The sequence below is a fragment of the Watersipora subatra genome, chromosome 9, assembly GCF_963576615.1.
Source record: "Watersipora subatra chromosome 9, tzWatSuba1.1, whole genome shotgun sequence".
Lineage (NCBI taxonomy): Eukaryota > Metazoa > Bryozoa > Gymnolaemata > Cheilostomatida > Watersiporidae > Watersipora > Watersipora subatra.
In genome coordinates this window covers 18,039,078-18,061,714 of record NC_088716.1, presented here as the reverse complement: position 1 = coordinate 18,061,714, position 22,637 = coordinate 18,039,078, and the positions used below count along the sequence as shown (strand labels likewise).

General features: G+C 38.7%; 1 protein-coding gene across 2 annotated transcripts in view; it reads left to right on the top strand.

The window, feature by feature from the left end:
- The window catches only part of LOC137405447 (afadin-like), a 52,250-nt gene that overhangs the window by 21,854 nt on the left and 7,759 nt on the right, over window positions 1-22,637 (top strand). For both annotated transcript variants that reach the window (XM_068091713.1, XM_068091712.1), the window contains exons 5-21: window positions 2,174-2,558; window positions 3,045-3,232; window positions 4,171-4,371; window positions 5,590-5,710; window positions 7,525-7,697; window positions 10,500-10,640; window positions 10,747-10,861; window positions 11,498-11,533; window positions 13,179-13,444; window positions 13,757-14,066; window positions 14,794-15,068; window positions 15,972-16,037; window positions 17,546-17,801; window positions 19,831-19,972; window positions 20,066-20,326; window positions 20,928-21,092; window positions 21,183-21,686. In XM_068091713.1, coding sequence (XP_067947814.1) covers window positions 2,174-2,558; window positions 3,045-3,232; window positions 4,171-4,371; window positions 5,590-5,710; window positions 7,525-7,697; window positions 10,500-10,640; window positions 10,747-10,861; window positions 11,498-11,533; window positions 13,179-13,444; window positions 13,757-14,066; window positions 14,794-15,068; window positions 15,972-16,037; window positions 17,546-17,801; window positions 19,831-19,972; window positions 20,066-20,326; window positions 20,928-21,092; window positions 21,183-21,686 — 3,605 coding nt within the window. The remainder of the gene's footprint in view (window positions 1-2,173; window positions 2,559-3,044; window positions 3,233-4,170; window positions 4,372-5,589; window positions 5,711-7,524; window positions 7,698-10,499; window positions 10,641-10,746; window positions 10,862-11,497; window positions 11,534-13,178; window positions 13,445-13,756; window positions 14,067-14,793; window positions 15,069-15,971; window positions 16,038-17,545; window positions 17,802-19,830; window positions 19,973-20,065; window positions 20,327-20,927; window positions 21,093-21,182; window positions 21,687-22,637) is intronic.

Below are 22,637 nucleotides of genomic sequence, written 5' to 3'. Positions count from 1 at the left end.
CATGTGTGGAAAATCCGAATGCATCCTGAAATCTATTTGTAAAAATATACAAATGCATGCACAGTTATACCTCGACATGCACGCTTAATCCGTTCCAGGACTGAGCTCCGATGGCAATTTACTCATGTCTCAAGACACTATTTTCTATATAAAATAAAGCAAGTACTAATTAATCCGTTACCATATTATAAAAAATCACCTAATGAGAATATCGCGATGGAAAAACGTGTTTTTAATTGTATAATTCAGTATCTACGGTAACAAAGTAGCAAATACTTATTTAGCTGTTATGATCTGCAATAAAAAATAAAATGTAATATCGCTATGCACACTCTTGTATGGAGTTTTTACCTTCGAGACAGATGTTGTGGATAACGACGGTGTGAGAGAGACTTGGGAGCAACGTGTTCAGTGCACTAAACTTGTGACACTACGTAATAGAAACTTTGAATTTTACTTAAATGAATTTAGCTTACTAAACACACACTTGAAGCTAAGTTTTAATCCTTTACTTAACTTTAGTTTTACCATTCTATTTCCTAGTTTCTGTTTCCAAATAGGTTCATTTTTTCTTTGCACTCGCTATAACTCTTAGCCAATCTTTTTTAAAAGGTTGTCTTCTAGTTTGTCACATCCAACCTTAAACTGAGCAATTTAAGGTTGCAGTCGTTGAGGTTCCTTTGCCACTGGACTCAGACATGTCCAACCGAGATCAGAAAGACACTGTTTGTACAACTATGGTCTTAAAAACTCGGGCAGTCTCTGCTTGGAGTAAGCTAAACTGACATACTCCATCTTCGACGGAGAGCCCACATCCCTCTTCTATTTTTATGCCTTTACTATCTGTATTCTCACTTCATCTCCTGTCGTTGTATCTTTTATATTCACATTTGCTGACTTCAATTTAGCGTCACCTCAGTTTGTTTTAGCCATTGTTCATTGTTATTGTTTGTTACTTTCTACTTTCTCATTCCTTCTTTTACCAATTTAGCTCTCAGCTTTTGATCACTGCTTGTATCTGTCATTAGATGTGAACTCCATAATTGTATGGGGTGATTGTGTCTGGCAGAGATGTTGGTATGTCATATCGATATGTCAGTGTGTTCTGACAATTAGATTATTCTGCCAAGACTGAGGGCGGGTTGTCAATGGTTGCCAAACCAAATGTGGATGTAGTGGGAGTAATCTCATCTCTTTTCTCATGGGAATGATTTCCATTTGACTTGGAGATGTTGTTTCTAGCCAAAAATTCCTTTCATCATTTGGTAGTAGCATTCATGGAAACATTTTATATATGCTTTTCCATATCATCCAAATCATAGCATAAATTTAGTGAGTCCAATTTTAATAAATTAAATCATTTAAAATCATTAGATAACTCTACTGTTCACTGTCTATTACGTCTCACAGATCTATTGACAATTATGTAGAAGAGAGCACACTAGTAGACAGGGTGAAACTGGTTTGTGGCAATTCCCTCTAGACTCTACAAGAGCTACATCTGATCTCTTCAGCACACTTGTGGTTAGCAGTAAAACGGAAATTAGCAAATCCCAATAGCTTGAATACAACTCTCAAGCTGGAACTAGGCGAAGTACTGGTTTATAACTAATCGATTAGCCAGTAGTGAACTTGGTCAAAGGTCAGGGTTCAAATAAAACATGGAGAAATACTGCTTGTCTAAAGGGACATGCCAGGTTTAGTCTTAGCACTAAGGTGCATATAATTTCAATGCTTCTTTGAAAAACTTACCACAAGATAGTGCAACTCCATTGTTATTTTCTATTTTCAAATATTGATAATGTTCATTTTGTATATTGTCTAAATTCTTAAAAGGAAATACTAGTTATTTTGCTAGAAAGCAGTACTACGTAGCTCAGATTACGTTTCTAACAATTGGGGGTTTTGATGATTTCTTACAATGTTAGTTTCTTCTAAAAACCAATAAGAGAGGGCAACTCCTCTGTTATTCTTTGTTGTCCCTATTCTTAAAAAAATAATGCTAGTGATTTGACATGTAAGTAGTAGCTCGGACTATATTGCTAGCAATTATCTTTAACAGCTTTTATATCTGATGATTTTCTATCCTGGAAAAGAGTTATCTCCCTTTCCCTACCAAGCCTTTGTATTTAGCCTCTCTCTCGTGCTAAAACGGATAATTCTTCTGTTTCAGGAGGAGCCCTCTGGAGTGTTTGTTAGGACTAAGTCTAATTCAGAGGCGGTGATGCGGCGTCGAAGAGAGCTCAAGGTGCAAAAGAAATTAGATGAGATACAGAAAGAGGGTGACCACGGAGGTCTTCTTAAAGTGCACGGGGATAGCTTGAACCCTGATGTACCCTACAAGTCGTTGCTACTAAGTGTAACTGACCCAGCCTCCTTTGTTGTTGAAGAGATGCTCGACAAATATGGCATGAGCAAAAAGCTCGCACACGAATATTGTTTAGTGCAAGTGTTCAACGCTCATGCTGGTGAGATCGGCGGTGGACTTAGGCCCCAGGAACACGTATTAGAGGATGGGGAATGCCCTTTAGCTATTCTACATGTACAAGTCAATAGAGGTGAGATGCTATAATTTATGTTGGTTTCTTTGGTCAGTGGTTGTTATAATTTGATAGTTGACAGCAACGAGAAGGTAACTCTTGATTTCCAAACTGAAGGTGAACAATTTTTTTGTTAGCTAGAACTGTGTAGATAATAATTGATTTTTAGAAACCTCTGTTCATCCATTAACATAGTGACTCCTAATCTGATTTATTTGAATTTAAAAAAAGTTCATAAATACATGTGTAATTTGACAGAAGTTCTAGCTTTTAAAATTGCTTAGCTGCCAAAAGGTCATTTTCAAGAGTGTAGTGGGTAGACAACTCCAATTTTATTAAGACTGCTTTTACTAAACTGTTGCAATTTTTGAACAATTTATAAAGGGAAGCTCAGTATGATGGTCGGCTGGCTCAGCTACTAGGTGTGTTTCTTTGCACGAGCAGATTGTCATCCCCTTTTACGTTGTGCGACCAATTTGTCTCTACGTGAGAATCCACTCACAGGTAACGTGACCTTCCATGTACGGCGGAGAGATGGGAAGAGGATGGCAACAGAAGATAAGGGAATTCCATTCCTCCTTGAGCTCAACCTTGACGGCACTGACATACAGAGGCCCAAAAAGCACCTCCTCCACATAAACCTCACACAAGTAGGCAGCATAGCCCAGCCTAGCAGCGGCCAGCACCTCAGGGTACGTTGATGGGTCCATTTTATTCATATTGACATTGTCTGCTATATTCGCTTTTATCATTGTTCTAAATTGTTGTTCATTTGTAGAATTTGGTCTCCGCTTTAGTTACTAGCTACAAATCAACATCCAGTGGACAAAATAGCTTTTGTCTAAATCATTTTTGCTTTAGCTCTTGTTTTTTTGCACATTGTTTAGGATGTCTAAAGGTATGGACTGGCTGACCTAATAGGGACATTAACTAGCAAATTCTCATGCCAAACATTTACAATTTCAATGTAGTATTCGAATGCTTTGAGAAAGGTATTTTAAAACCGCATGAAGATTGTAATCAGTGTAATGACGAACCTGTACCCTGGCAGTCTAGTGTACCATTGGTGATCATCAGGTGTGCTGATAAAGCACAGATAATATGTATGTGCACAATTATTCAGAAGTGTCTTGAAGCTGTCGAGTAGCGCAGGTCTTAGGGTCTACCAAGCTGTATGCTGTGAGTTCGAGTCCTGTGAAAAGCGATCTTTTATTCTATCCTCTAACCCTGGCTTTGGATAGACAAACACCACTCTTATTATAGTAAAAAATGTTTTACAATCTTACAAAAATGATAATTCTGCGATATCGTCTCATTTTTTTAGTTTTTTTTAAAGTTTTATAAAGCAAATTAATTATTTATCAGTGTGTCGCTCTTCTGTGGTGGTTCTTTTGTAGCCAACTATTCTTGCAATAAGATTGTATCGCCTAAGATTATATTTTAAAATGAACTGATATAATAGAATGGCTATGCAGGTACATTCTACCGAAGGAACATGCAAGCTGTAAATGTCGATGAAATTTGTACAAAGTCAATGATCTTTTTTGGTTTTGTTTAGCAACTTTTAAAAAATCATTTAAAACCTGTTATATTGGTCAGATATTCCAATTCTCTTTTTTGTTGTCTGTAGATGATTGGCCCTACAATTTTACCTCATCATGCGGTCATAGCCAACATTGAGGGTGTTGTCACGGTGACTCCCAACTCTGCAGAAGCTGAGTGCTATGTAGAAGGCAAGAGAATCTATCAAACTACAGTCCTACAACATGGCAAGGTTGTCCGTTTCGGGCATCACCATGCCTTCAGATTCTCTGACCCTGCCGTTGAAGAGGTGGGTTGAAGTTGTCTTCTTTATACTTGTGTGTAAATAATATTTTAGCAGGCATGATCCTTTTTGTGATGAACTTTTCTTCCACTGTTTAATTAGTGATATTTGCTTATAGTTTCACTAACAGTAGACTTGGCATTCGATTTCTTGCAAGATGTGATAAAGTGGCAGCTAAACCAGTTATAGATTTTTTTCTCATGATTATTGTAAGTAGTGATTAGAGATTTGCTGAAAACACTTTGCAAATCTGCACATAAACACTGATGACTTCTGTCTTCATTGTGTACATCACATCCACGTTTGGATCTTCTTTCGTAACCGCAAAAAATGGATAAAATAGTTTTTTGTGCGAAAATCAAACAGATTAATGAGCACCTATTGCACTGTTATATTAAATGGAATATTTCATATAACAGTGTAGTTTGTATCATGTCACCCTCACCTCATTTTTAAAACTAGCTAAGCGCCTTTTAAATAGCATGGCAAAGTCGAACCAATTTGGATTCATCTTCTCTCCCTTGCTCTAAATAGTCAGAAAATATAAAATGATGACCTTGTTAAAGATAAATCTATAACATTATGTCTAACATCATCATTTGTGTTATACTGTGAGAGGGAACTTTACAAGCCGTGAGGAGGTGCGAAAACAAATATCCAAAAAACAGTTTGTCTGGATTTTAGATGGTCATAGTTTTATGATAGGACGATTGTCTATATTATCGTGTAACGCTTATTGACATTATAACTAGGGTATCCATGGCAATAATGGATAGTAGCCAAATAATAATAAGTGAAGAGTATTTGAATTATATACATGTAGTTCTAAAAACGAGTTTAAAGATTATTTGGCCATTGAAAATAATGCGCAAAATTAGCAAAAAATTACTCTAAAAAAGATTATGTTATGCGCCAATTGTATTTCGTAGGTCAAAAAACCGATGAATGAGTTTTTCAGAGTTTCCAAAAACTTTCAAGGGTAAGCAACTCTGCAGCTGCTGCTTGTTAAACATAGGCATAAATAGTGTTCGCTCCACTCAGATGTATATTAGGTGAATTCTCATGTCACAATTTTGAGATCATATTACAAGCTGTTTAGGCCACCTTCAGTCAAGACTATCAAATATATAATCCTTATACACCTTGTTGCTATCTTCTGTAAAATTGATTGCTTTTCCATTGTCAACGTGTTTAAGCTCTCTGATATGACTGGACGTCTTGTAGATACTGAGGAAGAACATGCCTGAGGGTATGATGGACGAGGCAATGGGAGACAATGGTCCACCTGGCTATAGTCCAAGAATGGATGATGTTTTACCTGCAGGCCTCGAGTTTAGAGATGAAGGTAAGCATTGTTCTTTCTTAATTATCAGGTCTATTGTTAGGCTGCCCATTTTTAGACTGTCAAATTCACAGGATGTTGGATGGTCATTCTGATGCTTAAAAAACCATCATATTGTCCAACTTCAACATACGAAGTTGATCTGTTTGAATAGTCTCTTTGTATTTCAAAGCTTATTGTATTGTTAGAGCAGATACTTTTTTTAAATTACACCGTGTTATGTGTGATTTATTTCAGAGTTAAGTAAGTAATAAGTAATAACATTCAACATTAAAAGCAAGTATTATATAACAAAACTATGCAACCACTTGGATGTAAAACCTTGACTTGTCTGTAAAAACTGAATTAATTTGGTAAAAAGAGGTTTTTATTCATTCTTCATCTCGGAGTCAGGTAAAAGGTAATGTAGGTTCTGCAATGCATAGATATGGTGGTAGACTGAAGGATAGAAATATCATATAATTGTGTAATGTAACTGTGTAATGTATAATTGAATTCATGTATTAGCTAATATTTTTCCCGTTTTTTAGCTTTTTGTTAAAATTGAAAATTTGATTTATGTTGGAAATTACCTTGTATGTCGAAACATATATTTGTTCAAAATTTACTGTCAAGTTTTGAAAAAATTTGTAAGTCAAATCGATCGTATGTCGAGGTTTGACTATTATTTGTGTATTCAGAAGATCAGCAATTCGGATTTGTGTTTGATTAGGCTAGTTTGAAGTACAAGTTTCCTGTTGGTGAGGTCATTTGATATATTTTAGCTTTTTATATGAAAAACTTTATTTAAACCAAATCGTTTACATAGACAAATTCTCATGTGAGCGTTTACTTTAAACCAGCCCAAGATCCTGCATGTCTGTATACACGCTCGCTTAATGTGACTATCTTTTGACTTCATGGTTCTTATACCTGTCTGAAACCAATTTGAATGCACCATTACAGAACCCGGCTATTTCAGTTTTCAAGCATATGCTGTAGTCTTTGTATATTCTAATTGTGAAAGCTGTATTATGTTAAGTTTGTACAGAGTCTGCTCATGTAGGCTTGTTCTCTCAGATGACTGGTAAGATCTTCCTTTCATCTTGTTTCTAGTCGAGCGCATAGACAGGTTCATATTATTTGATATCCTTTATTGACCTCTTCCCTGTTTCTGTCACTTCTACGAGGAGCCGGGTTCAGTTCGTTGTATTTTAGGCTTTACGTTACGTTATGGTTTTCTCGTATAGCTTTACTATCCGTTTGTTTACTTAGCATATAGATGGTATTGTCACTCTGTTTATGGTACAAAGGCTATTTCTGTCACATCTCCATAAAGGCTGGTTCACACTACGAATATCCGCTGTCTGTCAGCATTAATCCAACACCAAATCGGCAATCGTTTGGGATAATATTGTTTACACTATCACAAACTAATCTACATTTACATGGCAAATAGTCTGCAACATAACGTCTTCATTATACAGCGCGGTCGCTGAAACAATGAATTCCTAGTCCTGCAGCAAATATCATGGAAGGAAAATATAGAAGCAGTAGTCTGTGACAGCCAATCAACATCGTCAAAGTAGTGCACAGACTGTTATGGATGATCAACGAAATATCGGGAAAGATTAACAACTGCAAGGTTTCTCGAAATATTCACGTTGTTTTGGCGATACCACCGGTTCTTAGTTGACAATTGACTCCCGATAGGACAACTCCAACATATGGCGATACAGTGTAAACCTGCCTTGAATGATATATTTCTATGTAAATGTGGTATTCAATGATTTGAGGAAGTCATATGTTTTCCATCATTTCAGAGTTGGCTGTTACAGGGGAAGACAATTTTCTACATTCTGTCGTATCAGACGTGACGGAGGGCATCTGTCAGTTCAAGCTGGCTCCATGCTATGCTCTCTACCTGGCAGCTCGCTATAGAATAGACAGGGTACAGCCAGGCATGCCAATGGAAGAACATTTCCGCAAACTACTAGCTTTTTGCAACAAGGTATCCCTTCCGCTGGCAATAACAAGTACAGATATGTGATGGTATAAGTACGACAGTGCTGACACAATATTACTAGTTTGTACTGACATGCTAGTCTATCTATATACGGGTTAAATTGGATAACTCAAACACATGGTTAACTCGAACGGATTTGTTTGGTCCGTTCTCGCGCAATGATAAATTGCTTTAGATAACTCGACCTCAACATCATTAACTCAAACAGTATTTTGCCCAACGGCTATTTTTGCCCAAGTTGTTATCACTTTAGAATATCACCTTATTCCAAACCATTGAGATAAGCATCAACTTTTAGTAGTTCTTAGGCGTCATTATTACCACCATCGGCAAAGAATTTTCGTTAATGACGTTTCTAAAGGATTGCACAAAATCAAATTTTACCAAACATCCGCTTTGCGATGGCCCTCCGAAAGCAAGGAAAAGCGCGGTAACCTTCAGATAAATTTAAAATAAAATCGGCAATGTTGATCTTGGTTAAAACCCTCAGTAAAAAAAGAAGTCTTTTTTCTGAGCATTTTAACCGCGATCAAGTTTTGCCAATTTTAATCTGAAAATGTCCTGACAGTCACATCACTTAAAACAACAAACAAATCTCAAGTGATAGAAAAGTATGTATCACTTTGAATATAGAACTTTGAGTATGTAAATCCCAATGTTCGTATGTATGTCCAGTTATAGCGATAAAGTTTTAAGAATGAAAAATCTGCCACGACTTGAATTTGAACTCACAACCTTTAGTTCTGCTGACAGACATTTATCCAATAAACTACACTGTCAACTGGCTATACCATATAATAATTTGGGCACATACTTAGTATACATGCCAATCTTTCACGGCTCCACCCTCAACGCTACAGCTAAAAATGCATGAATCCATACCAGAAGAAAAATGCACGGCCATACATGAAGAAAAATGGTTAAAATCACATGGCTAACAAGAATATTGCAATCAATTTAAAGCTGTCGTAGGCACAGCAGCCAGTGCAGTATAAATTACACAGAAATAAACAAACACTTTCATTTAAAAGTTAGTATGGTAAATGTTGTATAATCTGATTAAAAATAAACTTTCTTTGCAAAAACCTTTTTTACAACCTATTTTGTGCTCATAAATGCAACGCCGGGCATTCAGATCGTACTAATATACAAATAGTAATATCATTATAAAGTTGCCTAAAGTACTGACATTGAAGGACAGTAATCCTCACCACGTCATGGCTTACCTTTCACAGCTTCAGTTCTTCACTGTTAAAAATGTTTGTTAGAAAATAAAAAAAAGTAATAAAATTATTAAAAAATTAAATATATAAATACACATAAATCGACATACGTGTGACTTTCTTCTCACAGGGAGCCCAGTTAATCATAAGGACAATTATTCAGACTACATGAAGTCCAAACTACTCCTGTACTACGTAAATGCATTCTCTGACTTAATCACTGGGACTGAAGTTGAAATGTGTAACTGAAAGTCAACCAAGATAACTTCAAATTACTTATTATATAGGAAGTAAATACAATATGTTTAGAAAGTGGTTGTGTTCTGGTGTTGAATGTTGGCTCATACATGAACTTTAAAAAAGTTAGTTTCTATTTCGCGGATTTTTACTTATCGCGCGACACGCCAGTGAGCCTGTCTTGACAAGCTGTTGTTTTTGCGTAGTTGTCCCCCGTCGAGCGGCGAGCAACAACAGCTTGTCACAAGACGTACTGCACCTGATGCATCAGCTGCACTTATAAGGAGTTGTTCTCTTCCGTCTATGCGGCTTGGTTGCGATGTTATGTCGGTCGCTCCATTGGTAATCATAACGAATTTTGCGCAAAAATTTATATAGAAAAAATAAGATTGTAACGTTTAACCAGCGACCAGTCTCTACGGTAAACTTTAGTAGAACTTGAGAACTTAGGTAACAACAGCGACTAAACATGTCGTTATTTGTGTGCTCAGTCAGTTTTATTTCTATTTTTGTATCTGTCAGTTTTATTTGTTCTTATGGATTTTATTTTAAGTTTATTTTATTCTTAAGTTCTACTAAAGTTTATCACAAAAACTGGTCTTTGGTTAAACGTTGTAATCTTGTTTTTTTTTCTACATAAATTTGCGTGAAATCCGTTATGATTACCAATGGAGCAACCGACATAACATCGCTGCCAAGCCGCGTAGACGGAAGAGAACAACTCCCTATAAGTGCAGCTGATGCATCAGGTGCAGTACGTCTTGTGAAAAGCTGTTGTTGCTCGCCGCTCGACGGGGGGACAACTACGCAAAAACAACAGCTTGTCAAGACAGGCTACACGCCAGTCAATCCTCAATTAACCTTAAAAAGTGAGTGATTACTGTAGTACTGACAGGATAGACTTGCAATAGTACTGGCACCTGTTTATTTGGACTCAATTATCTTGTCTCCACCTTCAGGTCTTGTAGTTACAATGTCTATATTGTTATTTTGATGCATATTTACTAATGAGCTTATAGACTGAAGGTGATGTGCTGTCACTGAGCGCATGTCCGAGTGACCTTGAACTTTTATATGAGCAACCCCTCAAGGAAGGAGCATGTCTGCCTAGCTTACTGCAAGCAGAGGCTATGCGTGTTTGTTAAGAGCCATTATTGTACAAATAATGGCTCTGTGATCTTGGCTGGCCTTTTTGGGATTTGAACCCCCAACCTGTTGTTTGTGAGTCCAGCGTTTTATACCGCTAGGCCACAACTGCCCTCCCACATTTATTGGAGTACTTTTGGGAATGCTAAGCTCTGACTGATTATCTTTCATTGTTTTTCAGTTGAGCTTCATGATCAGGGACTGCGTGCACAGGTATAGAAGTTCTCCGCAGGAACTTGCTTTCTGGATGGCCAACATGTCAGAGCTGCTCCATTTCTTCAAGATGGACAAGGAGCTGCAGAAACACACTCAGCCAGCACAGGTCGGTCTTTTTGCTGGCTGATAATTTGATGCCACTTGATAATCTGAGATAGTAAGTTACGAGTGTGTCTAGTATGGCTTGTCAGCGAGTAGAATTCTCTTGGCAGGATGTGCTGGCTGACACGGTGCAAGACGCATTCAAAGATCTTGTCTACATCATGCAGGGAGATCTCTATCAGAGCATGCCGGCATTTCTCTCTGACAATGACAACAGTGATGCAGGTAGGCGTGGCTCTATAGGGTCAAGGTTAAAACTTTTGGTGAAAAAGATTCGAGCTAATGTTTGGCTTAATTATCATGTCCTGCCTCGCCCTTGCTGTACGACCAGTGTGTGCAATAAATAGTGACTTTATTAGCATCTTGTTAGCAGTCTCTATGTTCTAGAATCTAGTCTATGGCCACTTTGATGTTGCAACAATTCGATATTTGATCCCGTCTTGCATGAAGATTTTCTTCAGGAAGTGATTTTTTCAAAGGTAGTGCTTGAGGTAATTGTGTGTTTTTAAGAAGCTCAGATGATAAACACAAAATTTTAGCATGGATTTTTATGGCCTGCAATGTGTTATTATTAGCAAGATGTACAAATAAAGGTCACGGTATACTTGCTACATTTAACAACTATTGCTTAAGCAGTGTTTTACCAGCAATGGCAGCGAGTGTGTTAAAATTTGTTTTGTAAATTTATCATTTTTAAATGTTTAATGTTTTTCCATGTTTTTATTGGTTTTGCCATGCTCAGCCTCATTTAGACTTGCCGCATGATTTGTTTAGGGTTCGTTTGTTTGGCATGGAAACCTTTATTTAATACCTTTGCTAGCGGTTCCCTCATGGTTGACATTTTGAGTTGTCTGCTCTTAGAGAGACTCCTAGCGGAACAGGGTAAACCCAGCATAGGTAATGGCATGCCTTTCTATGCTTAGTAATTAGAACACCTGTTTTCAGTGAGCTGCATGTATAATAGTGCTTGTCCCCAAATCTAGTTCTTAGAAGTTGTGTGCTCGTGTTGAGAATATCTTCTACATGTAGGTGATGAGTTTTTCTACCATTAACTTATTTGTCTGGGTAGAATCTTAAACTATTGTCATCTTTTTCTGTTATCATTGGATCCCTAAGTAAACTTAGTTGTTAAACTAAGTTTATTTAGGGACGATAACACATTTAACTACTCGTCAAACACACATAAACCTAAAAATACCATTGTTTAAATCAAAAGCTGGTCAATGTTGTTTGAATTATCAGGAGTCATTGCTATGGAATCTACTACCGGTTACACTGCGTAAAATTGTAAATGCTAATTCTTTCAAAAATGAATTGAAGCGCTACCTCAGACAACCAGACGACTAAACCAACTAGACATACTTCTGCTGACTCTACTTTCAGGTTCCGCGCCTTGATTAGCCTTGCTATTGCGCACAGGGACCTCATCATCACCTTCCCTGGAGTGATATTTTTTTTCTATTTCTCTTGTCTTTTTATACTGTTAGAAACACTCTTCATGTTATTTTTTGTGGTTATATTATAGATGAAAATAAACAAACAAACAAATAATGCTAAGCGTAGCCCTTGAGTGTTCACACGCGGCTCCATGGAATAAAGGGTAAATGGAACAATCTCTAATACTGGCCTGAACGTCACCCTGGTTAACATCTCTCTCAAACTCATGGCAGATGACTGCTTTTAATCGAGCTGATAAGCCACATCCACAGACAGTGTTAGTCGCCTTGACTGGCTGCAAGAGAGATATACCAAAGTTTGCTGACTAAAGTTAGCTTTCATAAGTATTCATGAGAATTGGCTTGTGAAACCGTGTAGGTTTTTAACGGGTTGTTGGTTATAGTTGCGTCCGAATTTCCACTCACAAATTATAAAATGCTATGCATATAGATACAGCTAACCTGGCTGTAATAAAGCTAATGGTGTTATGGTACCAGCATGCATAGCTGTTAAAGTTCATTGAAAGCAAATCATCAATCCTAATATAATGATATAAGCAGGGTATAATTCCATCTGAGCTTTGAATAACGCAATAAAAAATAACTGGTACGCTCTGCTTAGAGAGAGAGATAGCCTTAGAAGCATGCATAGTGTGAACAAGGTATGCGCTGAGCCTCTATCAACACCCTGACTAACATCTTAATTCTGACTTGCTCCATTTGTGAGAGCAGTAGAGAATAAAATAGGTGAGATATTTAGAAAAAATTTTCTGGCTCCATGTCTGTTGTTGGTTCATTCTGCTCAGAGGTTTTGTGTACGGAAAGCCTCACTATTTTTTACTGGTATACTCAAAGCTCCGTTGTTGTGATTTTTGGTTTTGTGTCTCCCGGTTACTACTTTACTGACCCTCGTGTGGATGGGTAAAGTGCATAGCAAGCTCTTTTAAAAACTTCTTTGGAGCAGGAGTCTGTCTTGTCCCGTAATCTAAATATTTATGTAAAAAGCCTGAAATAATTTTAGCCCGAAATGAAGTGCTATGACACCACCTGTTTTAGAATGACATTGAGTTTTAAATTAGTATGTATCGCTGATGTCTATCTTACAGGAGAAGTGCTACATGTACTCTCCTCCGCCATGTCGCTGCTGAGACGCTGCCGAGTGAACGCTGCCCTCACTATCCAGCTTTTCTCTCAGCTTTTTCACTTCATCAATATGTGGCTTTTTAACAAGCTTGTCATGGAACCACAGCTCAGACTCATCACAAGACAGTGGGGCGTGCGGCTCAAGCGCCGACTTAGTCGCGTAGAAGTTTGGGCAGAGAAACAGGGGCTAGAGCTTGCTGCAGACTGTCACTTGTGCAGAATCTCTCAAGTGAGACTTATACGTTTTTTAAAGGTTTTTGCTAAATTGTGGATCAGTTTGGCAAGTAGTTTCCTTTTTGTGGTGGAAATTGAAACTTTTTCAGTTCTCAGCTTGATAGTTTTCTGTGCAATGCTAATTTATGACATCATAGAATTGTTCTGGTTATTTAGTTCTTCGCATTCAGTCGGCCATCTTAACTTCCTCTAAACTTCTCTGTGGCAAAAATACACCCTTTAGGTCCTCTTAATAAATACCCAGTGCAATTTGTTCTATTTTCCTATTCTAGCTATCTGTGACAACTGTTACTCCTTTGTCTGACAGGCAGCGCACCTCCTCCAGGCCCCCAAACATTCTCCCGATGACATCGCCTCTATCAGTTCCACCTGCTTCAAGCTCAACTCTCTCCAGCTCCGTGTACTTCTCGAGCAATACCACCCAGAGCCCGGTGAGATGCAGAAGGTGCCACAAGATGTCATCGAAAGCGTCGTCAGCGTCGCCCGCAACACAGCGGATGACCTTACGAGGTCAGAAGGTCGTGAGGTGTCAGTCGAAGAAGAGGCGGACTTGCAGTTGCCTTTCCTTCTGCCAGAAGACGGCTACAGCTCTGACATCGTTAAAGGGATTCCCCAAGGTACCAGGTTCAATTCCAGAGTGCATTCCGGTATTATCCCAAACTTGTTTCCTCTTTGGCCTTGTTTGTTTAGTTCAACAGGCAAAACTTGTAGGTGAAAACTAAACTTACCTTTACTTACTCTGAATTGGGATTGCAGTTGATCATAGACTCAAACTCAAATCTGGGCAAACTGCTGCCCGAGGGCCACATCTGACCCTTTGCATGGCCCAGTTCGCATGAGGCCAATCATAAAACACCCTAATTACGAAGCGTTACGCTACTTTTGTATGAGCATAGGCACACAAATGAAGGAAGGTTGACCTTTTTGCGACTGAGTGCACACGACTCCGAAGTGGCGTAAATATGGGGCTATTCAGTAGCATAATTTGTACCTTGGATATTGAAGCAATAAATCTGCTATAGCTTACTTCTAAATTGTAGTAGCCTTACATAAATATGCATTAGAAAGCTGAAAATAGCTTAAATATTTTGCTTGCAGTTAACATATAAAAATCTTATAATCCGAGTTGCAATTCGTTAGAGCCATGAATTGTTTTTCCAATATGCTAAATTTAAATGCATTTCTGATTTTTACAAATTTATTTAACGATATTGTATAATATTGTTGCCCCTGATAAAAGTTAACTCCCCACCCATCTTTTAACTTTATTGCTCTTATAAAAAAAGTTCTATTTGATGGGTTTAGATGTGAGCTAAGGCTACAAGCTGTGTTTCTTAACTGTAGGCCTTGCGGATTTCCTTGAACCAGTCATGGCGGATGGGTTGTGCAGGCTGACTCCCCTCCCTTCCCAGTCTGGCAGCTGGCAGGTGTTTATGATGGACCTGGACGAGCTGGGCAGCCAGCAAGATGAACAGATGGGGCTGGTCAGTTCTACTCCACCACTTCCTCCTAACATGGATGGAGATGGTCCAAATACACTGCCTCCCGAGCCAGAGAACCTCTACATTCAGCTAAACAAAGTGAATGGTAGCATGGGATTGAGCATCGTTGCTGCCAAGGTACTCAGGCTAACTAAGTTTATGACCTGCTAGCATTAAGCGCGGGATATGTTTGCCTTCTGAACAGCCTGAAGGTGGGTGTTTGAGAGGCTGTAAGAAGAAATCAGATTAATTTCTTAGACAAAATTTCTCAGCAATCTGGCGGAAGGTACAGAGCATATGGGTGTGAAATTTTGATGAAATCGGCCAAACAATGTGGAAGCATGTGTGCACATTTATAGACGCTAAACTTGAGTATTAGATCTATGACTAATTATTGTTAGGTTAGGAAATTAAGGTTATGAAGGTTAAGAAGCTGCTCGGTGGCTCTGAATAAATTTGCTTCAGTTTTCCTTTTGCAGTCATTTCAGTGTGATTTTTTGAAGTGCTAATTTCAAGTTGAGGCATCAGATATGGAAGGTGTGTACAACGCAGTTTATTAAGAAATATGGCTTTGACCTTCAACTCATTTTTATTGTAGCTTTTTATTTATTGGAGTTGTTTCGTCTATTGTAACAAGCCCAGTGCAGAGTTCCTCATGCAGCTTCTACCTATGACTAGCTTCTAATCGCAGCCTGTCAAGCTCTATGGCTATTGATTCTGCGTAGTGTTCGTTCAAGCGTTGCTTGTAAGGCACTAAAAGTTAATATAATTTTAATACTGTCAGCTCGCCTGTCAGCCGCTGAATATTCCCACAGTCCAGAGATGAACATTGTTGAAAGAATTCATTGGCATATATACTTGTGTGAAGTAGCTGACACAGCAAGAGCCTCTTTCATAGGTCAATATTAGTAGCGAGAGTATTTGTTCATATCACAGCATTGCTCGTTGATGTAGAGAATGGTACCCAGCAGGTCAGCAGCGCAGCTGACGCTGAGACTACGAGGTCTCTTGGACAAGTCTAAACATTTATGTTATTTACAGGGCGAGTCTCAGGCAGATAAGGGCATCTATATCAAGTCTGTTGTGAATGGAGGTGCTGCCGCCTTGGTAGGTGATCTTTGTCTTAGATTATATTTGCCCATTTTCTGTCTGTATGTCTTTGTCTTAAAATATATCTGGCTATCCTCTCTTTTTACTTTACACCTAATCATTGCTTGTAACATTTCCAGTAATACTAGCTATTTTAGGTTGATATAAATCGGTGCGAATCATTGTGCTCCAGTTTTTTTTTTAAATTGCTCTGTTTGGTGATAAGTAATTGGGCCTTTGTCTTGAATTATTTTATATAAACTAGTAGTTTATATAAAATGTCTGGGGGTCTAATGTGCCGTGAAAGATCGTCAGTGCAATAACTATGCATACAATTAATCGGAACCGCTAGTGGCTGGTCAATTGCCTTGGTTGCTAGAGTTTCAGTCTACTGTGCTGAAAGTTGTGAGTTCAAATACCTTACAATGTAATCATTTGTCTCAACCAACCAACTGTGGCTTCAAACAGGCAGACACGGCTCTTATTATAGTAAATATTTGACTGTAGTTTCATCATTAAATCTCAAAGTGATCAATTGTCTCAAACAAGTAATTAATTATAATTATGGAAAAAATGACTACAGAAATAAATTAGTTTAGTCCTTTGCATATCCCTAAAGTTGGAGTTATCTTCTAAATGCTGCTTTCAGCGATGTGTGACAGACATGGTTATTAGTTCATTAGAGACCTGTGAACAAATATTATAAAACAGCATTGACCAGATGTGCTTATTATAAGGCAAGCAGTCGGTCATCATTGCCTAACGACATTATATTATTTGTGAAGATCTCAGACTATGGTTTCCGTAAACAGACCCAACCTGACTATCGTGTGCCTGAATCATGTAAAAGCTACCATACTTTTCCTAAAACTAAAAGCTACTAGATTTACATCTGGAGCTTCTTATATACATAATCACATACCCCTGTGCATAGGGACACCGAAAGCACTCACAATTCCTTGTCCAATGAACAGATTCTGAGAGTGTTTAAACCAATTTTAACTAACAATATTTTGATGTACTTTGATTCGCGATAGTTTTGTCTGGCTCCCAGCTTATATCATAACCCAGCAGTAACGTTATTGGAATATGAAAATGTAACCTGCGTGTATCGGTGTCATGTCTACTTTAAGAGACTTCACACATTGTGTATCGATTTATTTTAAGATGTGGTTTTCCGTAACCCCTTAAATAACCATTTAATTGAGCATTTAAAAACCTACGTAATTTTCGCAATTTTAGAGATTTTGAACAATTTTTACACAGGTTAAAATGTAGCAAAGAAGCAGATTTGTATTCCAGGAATGCAGAACTTTCTTATTAGTTAGTAATGCAAAACTAGCCTTTTTTAGCCTGAGATATCGCTGGGTAGTTTTAGTTTAGTGATAGGAATTACCGAGATAGCTCATGGTGGTTTGATGTTTGCTCAGTAGGATTTCGAGATATCTCCAACATTTTAAATATACAACTTAGGAGTTATCTTGGGCTAGTTCGTTAGGTGTCAGTCAGTTTTCTGTGATTTGCAGGATGGACGGCTCAAAGCAGGTGACCAGCTGCTCAAGGTTGATGGAAAGAGCCTGATTGGTCTGACACAGGAAAGGGCTGCAGAGCTAATGAAGGAGACGGGACAAGTGGTTGATTTACATGTTGTAAAACAAGGGGCCTTCTATCAGGGTCTCGCAACTCTTCTCAACCAGCCAACTCCGCCTATGTCTAGGGCCCCGCCTCCACAAGATAACCCTGAGTACATGATGCAGCACAAGCCAGCTTCTATGATGAACGGTTAGTTTATTTATGGCTCTTTTTGAAATGGCAAAATTATATATGTAAGTGTCATCATCATGTTGACCTGTTCACAATCAATAGTGAGAGATTGATGACAGATAAAGGGGTGCAAAATTGTTGCTGTAGAGCCTTCTTGACTTGTTAGTTTTAACAATTTAACGATGTTGTATATAATTTTAATGAGCTGTAATCTATATATATATATATTTCCCATAGTATCTCTGTCGTCTGCCGGCATTCCGGCTTTAGATCTTAAAATCTTGACATTAAGAATTTCGCGTAAGGATGGATTCGAACTCACGACTAATGCATCGACAAGTTTCATAGGCAGACGCTCTACCATTGAGCTAGAACACCATAGCGATCAGATATGTTTTCATATACCACATACACCATGCGTGTGCTAATTATTTTAGCTTTGTGTCCACGGTTTACGATGCTTCTGTTCAGAAATATTTTGGGACCTAAGTATATGCAAGGTGATGCTTATTCGTCTTTTTTCATTAGGTCTAATTTATTCGGTTCCATGATATCGGCAGAAAGTTACATGTATCTCGAACTTAAAGTTTGGCAACTTTTGTACTGATTATATACAGTGGAACGGCTCTTGGGCGCTTCGGTGCTCGACCAACTCGGTTATACACTAAAGATTTTGAGATTTGTTCGTCTCGGATCTCGAACATAAATTCGATAGCATGCGCATTGGAATTGGAACAGCTCCGGAAACAGCATGCAAACATTCGTTAACAAACGGAGGAGTAATTTACATTACTCCTCCGTTATATTGTTTACATTTTTTGCTGTTTTTGGAATTTTTGTCATTGTATCTTAACCTTTAATGTTTTTGATGTTTCAAGAGCGATACGGAATGTTTACTCTCTTTTTTCCATCATCATAAATAGAAAACATTAAAATTAAACACTATCTATATCTACCCGTTTTTATTTATAGTATGTGATATACAGTACAGTTTATGGTGTAAAATGTAAAATACTTTACCGAAGTTGATTTATTGCCTTGGAATGAATTAAAATTTACTTATATTCGTTCTAATGGGAAAAATTGTTTCGGATCTCCAACAACTCGGTTTTCGAACTGAGGTTCCGCTGTACGTTGTTAAAACATAATCGTCGCTGAAAGTTATGAAATTTTAAATTTAAAGTGGTTTGAAAACATTCACAATTGTTTTATTTATTTGTAATTTAGTTGTACGTCACAAAACATTTTCCTCATGATATGTAGTTTGAAAGTTAGAATAGCTAATGTTGTTATATGTTAAATACAAATCAATTTTCTGTCCAAATACTTTTTTTATTACCCGGGCAACGCCGGGTAGCACAGCTAGTTTTGCTATATTTATAAAGCAAGTTTAAAGATCATACTATTATTTGCTATAACAGTGAAGGGTGTTATCATGTGAGGCCAAATATTGGTCCTGACTTGTTATATATGTCATATGTGCACTTTCTTTGGTTTATTTTTTGTGAGAAATACTTCAACAAAAACTCACTAAACTGATAAATGATGATTTTAGGATAAATATTAGCATTTCTGACATTTTACTGCAGATGACGGAAAATAAAAGTAGCTTTTTATAAAAGTTATAATAGTAGAACAATTTGATCGCATTTGCTTATCAGTCGGTCTTTCATTATTCTGTACATCACTATATTGGTCTAGTTAGCTAACTAGATGCAACTAGACATTCATGTTGACTTTCCTTGTCCACTTCAAATAGTGTGTACTTACCATCAAGAACAATTTAAAGATTCATCAACGTATCCTCTGGTCTGTAAGGTTCAGTAACATAATTTAGGTTGGCCATGTATATTCGGTATTTGGTAGAGGAGGATGCTAGCATAGCTTACACGTTTGGGTGTCTGTTGAAAGAGAGGGCTTTGTTTTGCTCGAGGTTTATCTATACTTCAAGAGCAAACGCTGCGTGTACGGCTATACCTACATGGTATGTGTGTCACACACTGCGTGTATATTGCACGTACATCTAGGTTATATTGTGTATCTGCAGATGAGGGCTACAATAAGAAAGGACAGTTTGGGATGGGTCATCCTGAAGATATGAAGTCCAAGTCTCAAGGGAATTTGTTAAGGGAAGACGATGAGAGGATGAGATGGCAGCAGCGGGGTATATCTCCTCCCAATGACAGCAGGTATGCCAATTCGCCTTTCAACTCTTTGTAAGGATCAATAACTGCTGCCGTGGCTACCATATCTATGTGACTTTTCTATGTCTGTATCCCCAGGGCCATGTCACAACCCGATCTTGGGGCAGACCCTGACAGTCCCAACTATCAAAACTACCCAGGGGAATCCCAGCCTCTGAGGCCCATGTCTCAGTTCAGAGACGCTGGTCCTCCTCCCATCTCATCTGCTGGACCAATGGCAAACCGGCCTCGCTCGGAGTTTGTGGATCCCAACTGGTATCCGCCGCCTCCCGTTGATGACCGACAGCCCATCTACCAAAACCAGATGATCGGCAAGCCAAACCGTTTACCTAACTCGAGGTACGCCATCGATTTGTTGAGTAGCGAAGTTGAACTGAGATCGATATTTATTTAACTATAACTAATTTGTTATCTTAGCTGGTTTTAGAAGGTGATATAAAGGTGGTTCCAGCTTCTTTACAGATATGAGGTACATGTGTGACATTCAGATTCCAATCGTCTAGTATCGGTCATAAACGTAGATGTTTAGTAGAAGTCGTTTGTGATGATTAACGTACTTGATGCAGACGTCGTCGGCAGTGGGTGATCACAGGCATCTTGCCACTTCATTAAAATGCATGACATAAATAGTTGCATTTATAGGCTAAAATACTTATTTTCTGTCATATAAGATATATAAAAAAAACCTGTTCGATGAATGCTACAAGTGTTTTATTGGATTCATTTGTAAATTATCCTCAATCAATATAGCAATTAATTACTGTGTCAATAACGCATCATTGAAAGAGCATGGGTAGGATAAATCTAATTTTTGTGTGTTGACCGAAATTATTACATAATGCGTACCCATTCAGTGATAGTTTTTTTAAAGGAAAATCAAATGTCTCCTAATCTGCTCTTCGTTGTTTATGTCTCTACTATGTGCTGCACTTACTGACAGGGAGTTGCCCTCTCCACCGATCAATGAACGACCTCCTCCTGTTCCACCACATCCGAGTGAGGAAGACCAGGCTGGTTTCCCTCCTCCACCCTCCAATGACTATGTCAACTATCAGATGGGAGGGCCTCGTGCTCCTAACCCCCAACACTCTCACCAGAATTCTAGGTAATTACGCTGTTGTTGGATATACTGCAGAGAGTGTGATTGTTAAGTTATCTAGTGTTGTCAAAGGTTCATTTCTCGTTGCACTTGCAGAGATCGAGTTGACAATACAGCTGATCCAAGGATCCCCAAACCAGACCCAGTTCCTCCAGAGCCGTCAAAGGTTGCCACTGATCCACCTCCATGGGCTCGGGGTCCCCAGCGAGGCCCTGCTCCCTCAACTAATGGACTCTCTTCCCCAAAGAGCCCAACACAACCTCCTTTAATTCGGCCAGCTGGTGTCCCACCAAGTCAGCGTCCTTTACAACCAGGAGATTTGATAAGAAGTGCGCCTATAATCCAGCCCTATCAGCCGCAGCCACCGCCACCAGGAGAAGGGTATAGAGCTCCTGCGCCTGGCAGGGGACCAGGTTCAGAGCCATTCAGGGCACCTGGTCCTAGGCAGCCGATGCGACCCGGTGCTCCACACGCAGCTGGTTCGCAGCCTTACAATGGACCTCCAAGTCAGCCAATGAGAGGTCAGCGACCCCCTATTACCCAACAGATGATTCAAAGCCAAATAAACAAGCCTTGGGAGAAGGAGGCTGATGGTAGAAGGTTTGTGCTCTCACATCCATAACTCTGTGTACAAAGGTTGCTCTCTCTTATTTGTAGATGCGTGTAGTTTGTGGAATCAGTGTTAGTTAGGCTTAGAAGAGTGAAGGCAAATACATGTAATGTCATTGCATCTAGTGTGTTCTCACAAATGCGGGTAATGTTGCTAGTTAGTTGTCCTGTATTGGTTACTGGTTGATTTTGTCTACATCTTTAATACCGTACTTTTCGGACTATTAGCCGCTACTTTTTTCTGATGATTTGAGCCATGTGGCTTATATAAGGGTGCGGCTATTCTGTGGCTTTTTCTTTCATCGCTAGGGCGCATTAACCAGAATCTTTGGTTAGTGCGCCTCTAGCGGTGAAAGAAAATACGAAACAATGCCTAACAGTACTGTTCCGTTGGGCACTAGATTAAAAGCGTCGGTTAATACGAAACAGTGCCATTAGGCACTGTTTTGTTTTAAACTGGAAAGTTGCTGCCGTGTTAAAAAGCACCGTGCTGAGTTCTGCGGCCTATACAAAGGTGCAGCTTATGTATTGTTTTATTATCGTCTTTTGGAAAATAAAGCAGATGCGGCTTATATAGGGGTGCAGTTTATATAGGGGTGCGGTTTATATAGGGGTGCGGTTTATATAGGGGTGCGGCTTATATAGGGGTGCGGTTTATATAGGGGTGCAGTTTATATAGGGGTGCGGTTTATATAGGGGTGCGGCTTATATAGGGGTGCGGTTTATATAGGGGTGCGGTTTATATAGGGGTGCGGCTTATATAGGGGTGCGGTTTATATAGGGGTGCAGTTTATATAGGGGTGCGGTTTATATAGGGGTGCGGCTTATATAGGGGTGCGGTTTATATAGGGGTGCGGCTTATATAGGGGTGCGGTTTATATAGGGGTGCGGTTTATATAGGGGTGCGGTTTATAGTCCGAAAAGTACGATAGTTTTTACGAA